Source organism: Ranitomeya imitator, chromosome 4, assembly GCF_032444005.1.
Source record: "Ranitomeya imitator isolate aRanImi1 chromosome 4, aRanImi1.pri, whole genome shotgun sequence".
Lineage (NCBI taxonomy): Eukaryota > Metazoa > Chordata > Amphibia > Anura > Dendrobatidae > Ranitomeya > Ranitomeya imitator.
In genome coordinates this window covers 702,045,945-702,058,763 of record NC_091285.1, presented here as the reverse complement: position 1 = coordinate 702,058,763, position 12,819 = coordinate 702,045,945, and the positions used below count along the sequence as shown (strand labels likewise).

The following is a 12,819-nucleotide window of genomic DNA, read 5'->3' as shown; positions in this document are numbered from 1 at the left end:
CAAAGCACCTTGTTTTACACATTTGTTTAAAAATAAAAGCAGTTATACTCACCTTATGCCAAATGTATTGAAGCCCTTATCTCCTGTAAAAAAAAAAAAAAAAAATAAACAACCATATCGCTCACCTTTCCCTGACATGCAGGCATGACCGGACTGGGACTAAAGTTCAGCCCTGGCATTTGAAGGTACACAGGCCCACTTGTCACATGGTGACTGCATAATATCTTTGTACACTTGTAGGTTACAAGAAGTGAGGGGAGTGTAACACGACTATATAACATATAATTACAGCTGTATCCAGCATTACAGCTCAGTCCTATTTATTGCTCTTAGTTGCAGTACCAAGAAAAGCCGCTACTTTACCTACATTACTGGATCTCATAGATAATGAAGGGATTGTCACGACCAAAGGCTATCGAACCTCATTCTGATGCTCCATAAACTTTGCCTACAGCCACTTTTGGTTCCGCTGCGCAGCACGATGAGTCCCAGTGGCTCTGAAGAGCGGTGACATCAGTAACCTCACCGCTCTTCAGATATCCCGTGTCTTGCGCTGAGCTTGGCGACTGTGAAGAGCAGTACTGTTACTACCGTCACCACTCTTCAGAGTCGCTGGATCTCGCCAGGTCTGGGCTAGTAGTGGGGGTGTCTGATAGACACCTCTCCATTACTTACACTAGGGATTGATAGCGGCAGACATTACACAGCTGACATCAACCCTAAAAATCCTTACACATACCAGAATTAAATGCTCTGGCAGCTGGGAAAAGCAGTAGTTAGCACTATTCCCAGGCGCCAGTTGCTAACTATAACTGTTATCATCCTTGCCTGGTCTCCCTGCAAAGCTTTTCTGCTGTATTTACTTGCACTGATCTCAGGCCACTAATCGAGTGTGATCGACAATGCTGAAGTCGTTCACTTGTTTTCCGGCCTCTTTACACCAACTGAGAAATAATGAAGGGAACAGAACAATCACAATTAGGTCAATCTGTTCCCATACAGTATCATGTTATCAGCAGCACATCTACAGTTTACACAGGCAATGTGCTGCTGAGAACAAGGATTTCGGTTCCCACATAAACAATTCAATCACTTGATGAATAGGCAGCATTTTGCTTGTTTGGTATAATACACCCCATAGTCCTCCATATATTATAATGTGCACCTCAGTCCTCCATATAGTATAATACACTCCTCAGTCCTCCATATAGTAGAATACACTTCTCACTCCTCCATATAGTAGAATACACGCCTCATAGTCCTCCATTTAGTAGAATACACTCCTCATAGTCCTCCATTTAGTATAATACACTCCTCATAGTCCTTCATATATTAAAATACAATGCTCTGTCCTCCATATATTAAAATACACTGCTCAGTCCTCCATATAGTATAATACACTCCTCACTCCTCCATATAGTATAATACACTCCTCAGTGGTCCATATAGTATAATGCACTCCTCAGTCATCCATATAGTATAATACACTCCTCATAGTCCTCCATATATTAAAATACACTGCTCAGTCCTCCATATAGTATAATACACTCCTCACTCCTCCATATAGTATAATACACTCCTCAGTGGTCCATATAGTATAATGCACTCCTCAGTCATCCATATAGTATAATACACTCCTCATAGTCCTCCATATATTAAAATACACTCCTCAGTCTTCCATATAGTATAATACACGCCTCAGTCATCCATATAGTATAATACACTCCTCACTCCTCCATATAGTATAATACACTCCTCAGTCCTCATATAGTATAATACACTCCTCATAGTCCTCCATATATTAAAATACACTCCTCAGTCATCCATATAGTATAATACACTCCTCAGTCCTCCATATAGTATAATACACTCCTCAGTGGTCCATATAGTATAATGCACTCCTCAGTCATCCATATAGAAAAAACACTCCTCATAGTCCTCCATATATTAAAATACACTGCTCAGTCCTCCATATAGTATAATGCACTCCTCAGTCCTCCATATAGTATAATACACTCCTCAGTCCTCCATATAGTATAATACACTACTCAGTCCTCCATATAGTATAATACACTCCTCATAGTCCTCTATATATTAAAATTCACTGCTCAGTCCTCCATATATTAAAATTCACAGCTCAGTCTCCATATAGTATATTACACTCCTCAGTTCTCCATTTAGTGTTATACACTCCTCATAGTCCTTCATATATTAAAATACAATGCTCTGTCCTCCATATATTAAAATACAATGCTCAGTCCTCCATATAGTATAATACACTCCTCAGTCCTCCATACAGTATAATACACTCCTCAGTCCTCCATATAGTATAATACACTCCTCAGTCATCCATATAGTATAATACACTCCTCAGTCCTCCATATAGTATAATACACTCCTCAGTAGTCCATATAGTATAATACACTCCTCAGTCATCCATATAGTATAATACACTCCTCATAGTCCTCCATATATTAAAATACACTGCTCAGTCCTCCATATAGTATAATACACTCCTCAGTCCTCCATATAGTATAATACACTCCTCAGTCCCCCATAAAGTATAATACACTCCTCAGTCATCCATATAGTATAATACACTCCTCAGTCCTCCATATAGTATAATACACTCCTCAGTGATCCATATAGTATAATACACTCCTCATAGTCCTCCATATATTAAAATACACTGCTCAGTCCTCCATATATTAAAATTCACAGCTCAGTCTCCATATAGTATATTACACTCCTCAGTTCTCCATTTAGTATAATACACTCCTCATAGTCCTTCATATATTAAAATACAATGCTCTGTCCTCCATATATTAAAATACACTGCTCAGTCCTCCATATAGTATAATACACTCCTCAGTCCTCCATATAATATAATACACTCCTCAGTCCTCCATATAGTATAATACACTCCTCAGTCATCCATATAGTATAATACACTCCTCAGTCCTCCATATAGTATAATACACTCCTCAGTGGTCCATATAGTATAATACACTCCTCAGTCATCCATATAGTATAATACACTCCTCATAGTCCTCCATATATTAAAATACACTGCTCAGTCCTCCATATATTAAAATTCACAGCTCAGTCTCCATATAGTATATTACACTCCTCAGTTCTCCATATAGTATAATACACTCCTCAGTCCTCCATATAGTATAATACACTCCTCAGTCCTCATATAGTATAATACACTCCCCTGTCCTTCATACAATATAATACACTCCTCCTAGTCCTTCATATTAAAATACACTGCAATTCCTCCATATAGTATAAAACACTCCTCAGTTCTCCAAATAGTATAATACGTTACTCATAGTGCTCCATATAGTATAATGCCCCACCATTGTCATCCATGTAGTACCATTCACTTCCCATAGTATAATGCACCCCATAGTTCTCCATATAGTATAATGTATTCCCCATAGTCATCGATACAGTATAACACAGCCCACATATAGTTTAATGATGCCACCCCAGAGAATAATGCAGCCACCCCACAGAATATATTGTAGCCACATGAGTAGAATGTAACCCCCAAAGAATATAGTGCAGCCCCCTCATATAGTATAATGCAGCCCCTGCATATATAATATGTAGTAGCCCCCTCATAGAGCAAAATGCAGCCTCCACAGAATACAATGCAGCCCTCCTCATATAGTATAATGCAGCTCCCCATAGAATATAATGTAGCCCCCTCATAGAGTATGATGCAATCACCCCTCATAGAATATAATACAGCCCCCATAGAATATAATGTAGCCCACAGAGAATGTAATACAGCCCCCCATTGAATGTAATACAGCCCCCATAGATTATAATACAGCACCCCATAGAATGTAATACAGCCCCCCATAGAATATAATAAAGCCCACCCCCCGTAGAGTATAAGACAGCCCCCCATAGAATATAATGTATCCCCCAGAGAATGTAATACATCCCCCCTATAGAATGTAATACAGCACATCCCCCCTACAATTTATTACAGCCCCTCAATAGAATGTAATACAGCACAGCCCTCATAGAATGTAATAAAGCACAGCCATCACAGAATGTAATAGAGCACAGCCCCAAAGAATGTAATACAGCCCTTCCCCATAGAATGTAATACATCACAGCCCCCATAGAATGTAATACAGGATTTCCCCATAGAATGTAATACAGCACAGCCCCTATAGAATGTAATGCAGCACAGCCCCCATACAATGCAATGCAGCCAGCCCCCATAGAATGTAATACAACACAGGCCCCATAGAATGTAATGCAGCCAGCCCCCATAGCATGTAATACAGCACAGCCCTCATAGAATGTAATACAGCACAGCCCCCATTGAATATAACACAGCACAGTCCCCATAGAATTTAATGAAGCCCCCCATAGGAAGCAATACAGCACAGCCCCCTAGAATGTTATGCATCACAGCCCTTCCCTATAGAATGCAATACAGCACTGCCCCAATAAAATGTAATACAGCCAGCCCCCATAGAATGTAATACAGCCCCCCAATAGCCCCACAATCCAGTTATCACTTAAAAAAAAAACCACTCTCCTCACCTCTCGTCGTGCCCTGTGCTGCTCCTGGCTCCCATCTCAGCAGCTGCAGTCTGCCCGCCCGACACACAATGGGTACGCAATGATATGACGTCATCGTGCACCCGCAGTGTCAGAGGCAGAGCGGGGAATGATTGGAGAGGCAGCGACAGCAGATGCTTTCTCCTCCATCATTGCATTCAACTGTACTGGCATCATAGATGCTGGTATAGTTGAATGCGAGGGGGAGTTTGATGACAGCGGGGGGAGTGTGCTGACAGCGGCACATTTGAGCGGCCCACTACTGCCAACGGCCCGTCTGGCATTTGCCAGAAGTGCCTGATGGTCAGTCCAGCCATGCATGAAGGTAATCCTCTGATGCACATGTCCAATATAAAAAGTAAAAATTAATAAATAACAATATCCCTCAACTGTTGAACATTCTGTCCCATGTCGTAATCCATCTCAGCGATACCAGGTTTTCAACCTGAGCGGTGCCTTGATGCGATCATCCTGGCTGAAAACCAGAATACAATGAGGTGCTGCAATCATAAATTCAGTGAGGAGCGGTGACGTCATAGAGGTTACAGCTGGTCATGGAACTGTGTTATTACATTTCATTGAGAGCAGCTCAATGAACTTCAGTGACCTCAATGAGATCACCACAAGCACCATGATGAGGCCTTGAGCTATGTGCACACATTGCAGATTTGCCTGCGGATTTTTCTGCACTAAATCCGCAGCTCTTGGCAGAAAATGCAGGTGCGTTTTTTGCATGGTTTTGATGCATTTTTGCCCGGTTTTGATGCATTTTTGTATGTGTTTTTGAAAGCTAATAAAGATGTATTATTGAACAAAAAAAAAAAATGTGATGTCCTGTCTTGTACAACTTCCTCTTTTACATTTTTCCAACCCACACTCCATAAGGCCGGTTTCACACGTCAGTGGCTCCGGTACGTGAGGTGACAGTTTCCTCACATACCGGAGTCACTGACACACGTAGACACATTGAAATCAATGCATCTGTGCAGATGTCATTGATTTTTTGCGGACCGTGTCTCCGTGTGCCAAACACGGAGACATGTCAGTGTTTGTGGGAGCGCACGGATTACACGGACTCATTTAAGTCAATGGGTCCGTGTAAAACACGTACCGCACACGGGCGTTGTCCGTGTGCAGTCCATGTGCCGTGCAGGAGACTGCACTACAATAAGCGCTGTCCCCCCCACGTGGTGCTGAAGCCGCGATTCATATCTTCTCTGCAGCAGTGTTTGCTGTAGAGAAGATATGAATAATCCTTTTTTTTTGTTGTTTCTCGTGTTTAACATACAGATCCCTGTCCCCACCCCCCTCCCACCCCCTGTGCACCCGCCCGCTGTTATTAAAATACTCACCCGGCTCCCTCGCTAGCGCTGCTTCCTGTACTGGCCGCACCTTCTACTGTATGAGCAGTCACGTGGGGGTGGAGCCGCATATTCATTTCTGTAATCGGCGGCCCCACGTACAGTAGAAGGTGCAGCCAGGACAGGAAGCAGCGCCAGCGAGGGAGCCGGGTGAGTATTTTAATAACAGCGGGCGGGCGCAAAGGGGGTGGGAGGGGGGTGGATACAGGGATCTTTATGTTAAACACGAGAAACAAAAAAAAAGGAATATTCATATCTTCTCTACAGCAAACACTGCTGCAGAGAAGATATGAATCGCGGCTTCAGCACCACGTGGGGGGGACAGCGCTTATCTCTAGCGCTGTCTCCTGCACGGTGCGTGTGGTGCCCAGTCGGCACATGGGCGGCACACATGTGCCGCACGTGTGCCACACTGATGTGCCACAGAAACGCACGGGCACACGGACATGGATAATTCCGGTACCGATTTTTCCGGTACCGGAATTATCTGGACGTGTGGGACTGCCCTAACACACATAGATAGACAGATTGACAGATAGATAAAAGGAATGAGATAGATAAATGTAGATAGATATATCTATGGATAGATGTAGATAGATATATGGATAGTTAGGCTACTTTCACACATCAGGTTTTTGCTGTCAGGCATAATCCGGCAAGTTTTGAAAAAAAACGGATCTGTTTTTTTTTTGCCGGATCTGTTTTTTTCTCATAGAGTTGTATTAGCGCCGGATTGCGTCTGATGGCCACACATTTCATCCGTTTTTTGTCGGATCTGTAAAAAAAAACTGTTTCCGGCAGACGGAGAAAACATACAGAGGAAAGTTTTTTTCTGTCCATCGAAAAAACGCCAGCAACGGATCCGACGAAAAATATATGAAACTGAGATGTGAAATTATGAATCCGGCCTCTGGATCCGGTTTTTCATAATTTTTTTCCATTGAAATCATGCACATCTCAGTTTCATACGCTTTTTGCCGGATCCATCGCTGTGCGTTTCTTCGAAGGACAGAAAAAACTTTCTTCTGTATGTTTTCTCCATCCGCCGGAAACAGCTTTTCTGATGGATCCGGCCAAAAAACAGATGAAACGTGTGGCCATCAGGTGCAATCCGGGGTTAAATCAACTCTATCTATCTATAAATATATCTATAGATTTAAAAATCCAGAAAATAGCCATAGTTATCCATCCATAGATATATCCATAGATACATAATAGCAAGGCCTATGTTTATTAATGAATGTTTATTTAAAAAAAAAAAAACAGAAAAAAATGGCGTGGGCTCCCGCGCAATTTTCTGCTCCAGAGGGGGAAAGCCGACGGCTGGGGGCCAATATTTGTTGCCTGGGAAGGGGTTAATACCCATGGCCCCTCTCTAGGCTATGGATATCAGCTCACAGCTGTCTGTGTAGCATTTACTGGCTATTAAAATAGGTGGACCCCCCAAAAAATGACATATGGTCCCCTATATTTTATAGCCAGAAAGGCTACGCAGACAGCTGAGGGCTGATATTCATAGCCTAGAGAGGGGCCGTGGATATTGCCCCCCACCCCCCCCCCCGGCTACAAATACCAGTCGGCAGCCGCCCCAGAAAAGGTGCACCTGAAAGATGCGCCAATTCCGGCACTTAGCCCCTCTCTTTCCACTCCCGAGTAGCGGTGGGATATGGGGTAATAAGGGGTTGATGTCACCATGCTAATGTGAGGTGCCATTAAGCCCGGTTAATAATGGAGGGGCGTCAATAAGACGCCTATCCATTGTTAAACCAATAGTAGTGAAAGAGTTTAAAAAAAGTAAAGACACAGCCAGAAAAAAGTATTTTAATATTCTTAATTTAACCATTCTCACCATACTCGATCGCCTGCAAAAAAACTAAAAATAATAAACCGCATACTCCCTGTCCGTTATATGTTGTATGTTATATGTTGCATGTTCTGTTATAGTGTGAACATGGCCTTATGGTGTTGCAGCCTCTATGCCCTTTCAGAAAAAGTGAGTGTATGCTGACAGACCATGTGACACTTATTGTAGATTGTACCCAGGTGCATCTCCTTTCACTGAGCATGTGACTTATATTGGTAATAATTGTATCAAAAAATTGGAGGGGCTTCATAGCAAAAAGGGTGAATACAATTGTTAGTTATTTCTTCCCAAAAATTTAATTTATGCCTATATTTTTCTCACCTCACTGCACCAACTTAGACTATTTAGTGCTGATGCATCACACAGATCAGAATATAAAAATATTTAAACACAGGTTGTAATTTAACAAAATTGGTAAAAAGCCAAGGGGGTAAATATTTTTGCAAGCCACTGTATGTAGGGGGCTGTGTGGGGTCAATAGCTCGAAGTATGCATATTCCCTTATTGTGACCTCATTTTTTATCTCTTTTAAAGTAAAACATGTCGGATCTTCACTTTGAATACAAGGGAGTCCTTTACCCTAACCAATCAATGTCTAAGGAAGTTCTGGAGTTTGTGGAAAATGAATTTCAAGTTAGAGATGATGACGTCTATAATATAACCTATCCAAAATCAGGTGAAGGATTATTAAAGTCAAAGATTAAATACAAATCATTTCATTTTAGATAATACAGCTCTTCTGCATTGTCAGTGTTTTTTTTCACACTTTCCTTGTTTTCTCTTTTACTATATTTTAAATACAAAGTAATATTTAATAATAACAATGATAATAATCTTTATTTATATAGCGCCAACATATTCCGCAGCGCTTTACAGTTTAACAGTATCAAACACAGCAGTCATAAGTAACAATGTTAACAATACAATAATAAAGCACAATAAGCCGCCCCTGCTCGTGAGAGCTTACAATCTACAATGAGGTGGGGGAGATGCAAAGTACAGGTGTGTATTTACATTGATGTATTTACAATGATGGTCCGGCCATCTTCAGGGGGTGGGGGGTAGATGGGGATAGTGAATGGGCTACACACACACAAACATAAAATGACTGATTAGTGAACCTGATAGGCCTCTCTGAACAAATGTGTTTTGAGCGAGCACCTAAAACTATGCGTCCATTGTGGATGGTCCTAATATCTTGGGGTAGAGCATTCCAGAGAATTGGCGCAACATGGGAGAAGTCTTGGAGTCGGGAGTGGGAGGTACGGATTAGTCGAAAGTCATTTGCAGAGTGCAGTGGTCGGTTAGGCCGATAGACAGAAATGAGGGAGGAGATGTAAGGGGGTGCCGCACCGTGGAGAGCTTTGTGGGTGAGAACAAGTACTTTGAATTGTATCCTGTAATGAATGGGTAGCCAGTGTAACGACTGGCGAAGAGCGGACGCGTCCGAGTAACGATTAGTCAGATGGACGACCCTGGCTGCTGCATTAAGGATGGACTGGAGAGGGGAAAGTCGAGTGAGGGGGAGGCCAATTAATAGAGCGTTACAGCAGTCCAGGCGGGAGTGGATCAGGGCGACAGTGAGGGTTTTTGTTGTTTCCATGGTGAGAAAAGGGCGGATTCTAGAGATGTTCTTTAGGTGTAAGCGGCACGAGTGGGCAAGAGATTGTATAATTTACAAGCTAATGTGTGTTTCTGACTTTGACAACAGCTCCACAAATATTTTAAACTAGTGTCAGATTGGGTTGACAAATGCCCATCAATTACATTGATTATTTGGCCCCACTGTTCAGCTACGTGCAAAAATGAAATAATAGATAATAATATTAATTTGGCTAGGGTGATTACTGAATGATTAGATGATGTCTTTTTTTTCTATAAATAGTGAACCAAGTGCTCATCAGTAGAGTTGAGCGACTTTTACTTTTTTAGGATCGAGTTGGGTTTCACGAAACCCGACTTTATCAAGAGTCGGGTCGGGTGAAATCGGCTGATTATTGCAATAAGTCGGGGGCCGACCGAAGCACGAAACCCAATGCAAGTCAAAAGGGAATCAAAGTCGGCAGAGAGTGGAGGCCAGGAAAACACCTACAGTGCCCATTTTAATGCCAAAAACATCAATTCTTATTTCTTAAGCTTGTCAATCTTAAGTTACTTTATAATAATAGCTAGGAATTGAAAACAGGGGGTCATTTGGCTAAAGTTGTGGAGGAGTAGGGCTGTCTCAGGGAGCAGGGAGAGGTAAGTATTTCAACTTTGCAAGTGCTGCGATCCTGAGCAAGCAAAGGGGGCCCACTATTTGGCACTGGCACAGGGCCCCTCATAGCACGGTGGTGTGTTTGACGGCAGGTGGCGCCTCCCACTGCCAGAGACACTTTTGCGTACTATGAGGGGCCCTGTGCCAGTGCCAACGAGTATTCCTCCCATCACCTGATGAAGGAACCTGCACTTTCATCTGCACCTTCCTCTTTGTCCCCGTGTAAGGTGGTATAGTATGCGGGAAGGGGAACCTGACTTTCAGCAGGGTCAGATTCTGGCTGTGTAGCGTGGAAGGGGAATGTAGTGGTCTGGGTCAATGTAACAGCAGACTCATCTAGCAGTGGCTGGGCAATGGGCAGGATGAGGAGGAAATACAGATATAGGCCGAAAATAAAAAAAAAAGTAGGCTAAAAGCAGTTCAAAATTGGTAACAGGACTAAACAGGCGGCATTGCTTTGTTCAGTGGAGGACAATTGTAATGAGTGGCGCAGACACAGGTAGTAGGCCCAAAATACAAAAGTAGGCTAAAAGCAGTTCAAAATTGGTAACAAGACTAAAGAGGCGGCATACCTAGGTACAGGGGTGGGCTCCTCTGCTGAGTAGCAGACAGTGGTAGTAGGCGCAAAGTATTAACTGGTCTAAATGGAGGCTAAGGCCCCTGTATATTTTAACTATCATCTATCATTTCAACAAATTTGTTTTGGCAGAGCCTTTGAAGGATTTAACATCACAGACTACACAGTGGTGGAGCAGGGAGAGGTAAGTATTGCAAGTGGTAGAGCACTGTTTGAGCGGGGTGGAACACTCTCTCGTGGGCAGCAGTACTGGCACAGGGCACCTCATATTACGATGGTGTGTCCAGGCAAATGGCACTTGCATGGGTGCTTGCGCCAGGTGGTGACCACGGCCCTGTGGGGGGAGTCAGCCCATTTATGGTGGTATAAAAATGGCCTATGGTGGACATTCAGCATCTGCAAATGGAGGAATTGGAGAAGATTTTTCAGGCAAGCTACGTGTCAGCAGGAGAAGGAGGGGCAAAATAATTTGAAATCCATGATTGGTTCATTTTAATGAAGGTTAGATCATCAACATTCTGGGTAGCCAGATTTGTCCTTTTTTCAGTCAGTATTGAACCAGCAGCACTAAAGACTCTTTCTAATAGCACACTAGAAACAGGGCAAGCAAGCTCCTGTAATGCATATTCTGCCAATTCAGGCCAGGTGTCTATTTTAGATGCCCAGTAATCAAAGGGGAATGACCTGTGAGGGAGAACATCGATAAGGGAGGAAAAGTAGTTGGTAACCATACTGGACAAATGCTGTCTCCTGTCACTTTGAGTCGATGCAGCACTACCTGTCGTGTCAGCGGTCAATGCGAAATCACTCCACAACCTGGTCATAAAACCCTCTCTCCAACACCACTTCGGATTTGTGCACCACTAACTCCTCTGCCATGTTGCCCCCTACGGCTCGTCTGAGAACCATCACCGCCGCTGTGTGCTGGGAATGCATGAACCAAACGGTCTACAAGAGTTGCTTGTTTGGTAGCCAATATTTGCTCAAGGTTCTCATGTGGCATGCTATTTTGTAATTTTCCTATATATCATGGATCCAGGAGGCAGGCCAACCAGTAATCATCATCGGTCATCATTTTGATAATGCGGCGTTCCCTTTTTAGGATACGCAAGGCATACTCAGCCATGTGGGCCAATGTTCCAGGTGTCAATTCACTGCTTGTGCTGGGTTGAGGAGCACTTTCTTGCAAATCAACCTCACTTGTGTCCCGCAAAAACCCTGTACCTGACCTTGCAACGCCACCAGTTTCTATTGCCCCCTGAGAAGCATCCTCCTCCCATAAATATTTATTCCCATCATCCTCCTCCTCCACCTCCTCTTCATCCACCACCTCATCCAGGAGAGTTCCCTGAGCAGACAATGGCTGACTGTCATCAAGGCTTCCCTCCTCCTCGGCTGCAGACGCCAGCTCCTTAATGTGCATCAAACTTTGCATCAGCAGATACATTAGAGGGATGCTCATGCTTATGATGGTGTCATCTGCACTTACCAGCCATGTGCATTCCTCAAAACACTGAAGGACTTGACAGAGGTCTTGGAGCTTCGACCACTGCACACCAGACAACTCCATGTCTGCCATCCAACTGCCTGCCCGTGTATGTGTATCCTCCCACAAATTAATCACAGCACGCCTCTGTTCGCACAGCCTCTGAACCATGAGCAGTGTGGAGTTCCTCCTTGTTGCAAAGTCGATTATTAGGTAGTACTGGGGAAGATTCAGCAAACGCTGATGGTTCAGCAAACGGCTGGAGTGTACGGGCGACCGGCGGATGTGCGAGCAAAGTCTTCGCACCTTCAGGAGCAGGGCTGGTAACCCCGGATGATTTTTCAGGAAGCACTGCACCACCAGGTTTAAGGTGTGAGCCAGGCAAGGTATGGGTTTAAGTTCTGAAAGGGCTATGGCAGCCATAATATTCCTTCCGTTATCACTGACTACCTTGCCTGCCTCAAGATGTACACTGCCTAGCCATGACTGAGTTTGTTGCTGCAAGTACTCGGCCAGTACTTCCGCGGTGTGTCTGTTGTCGCCCAAACACTTCATTTCTAACACAGCCTGCTGACGCTTCCCACTAGCTGTTCGATAATGGGACACCTCGTGTGCAAAACTGGCAGCTGCAGATGAAGTGGTCGTGCAACTGCGCTCTGTGGACGAGCTTTCGCTTCCGGAGGA

The 12,819-nt window shown here is 43.6% G+C and overlaps 1 protein-coding gene across 2 annotated transcripts in view; it reads left to right on the top strand.

The window, feature by feature from the left end:
• Positions 1-12,819, top strand: part of LOC138677398 (sulfotransferase 2B1-like) — a 100,001-nt gene that overhangs the window by 18,956 nt on the left and 68,226 nt on the right. The window contains exon 2 of one of the 2 annotated variants that reach the window (XM_069767491.1): positions 8,350-8,491. The exons of the other annotated variant lie outside the window; for it this stretch is intronic. Coding sequence (XP_069623592.1) covers positions 8,356-8,491 — 136 coding nt within the window. The 5' untranslated portion in view covers positions 8,350-8,355. The remainder of the gene's footprint in view (positions 1-8,349; positions 8,492-12,819) is intronic. 2 annotated transcript variants of the gene reach the window in all.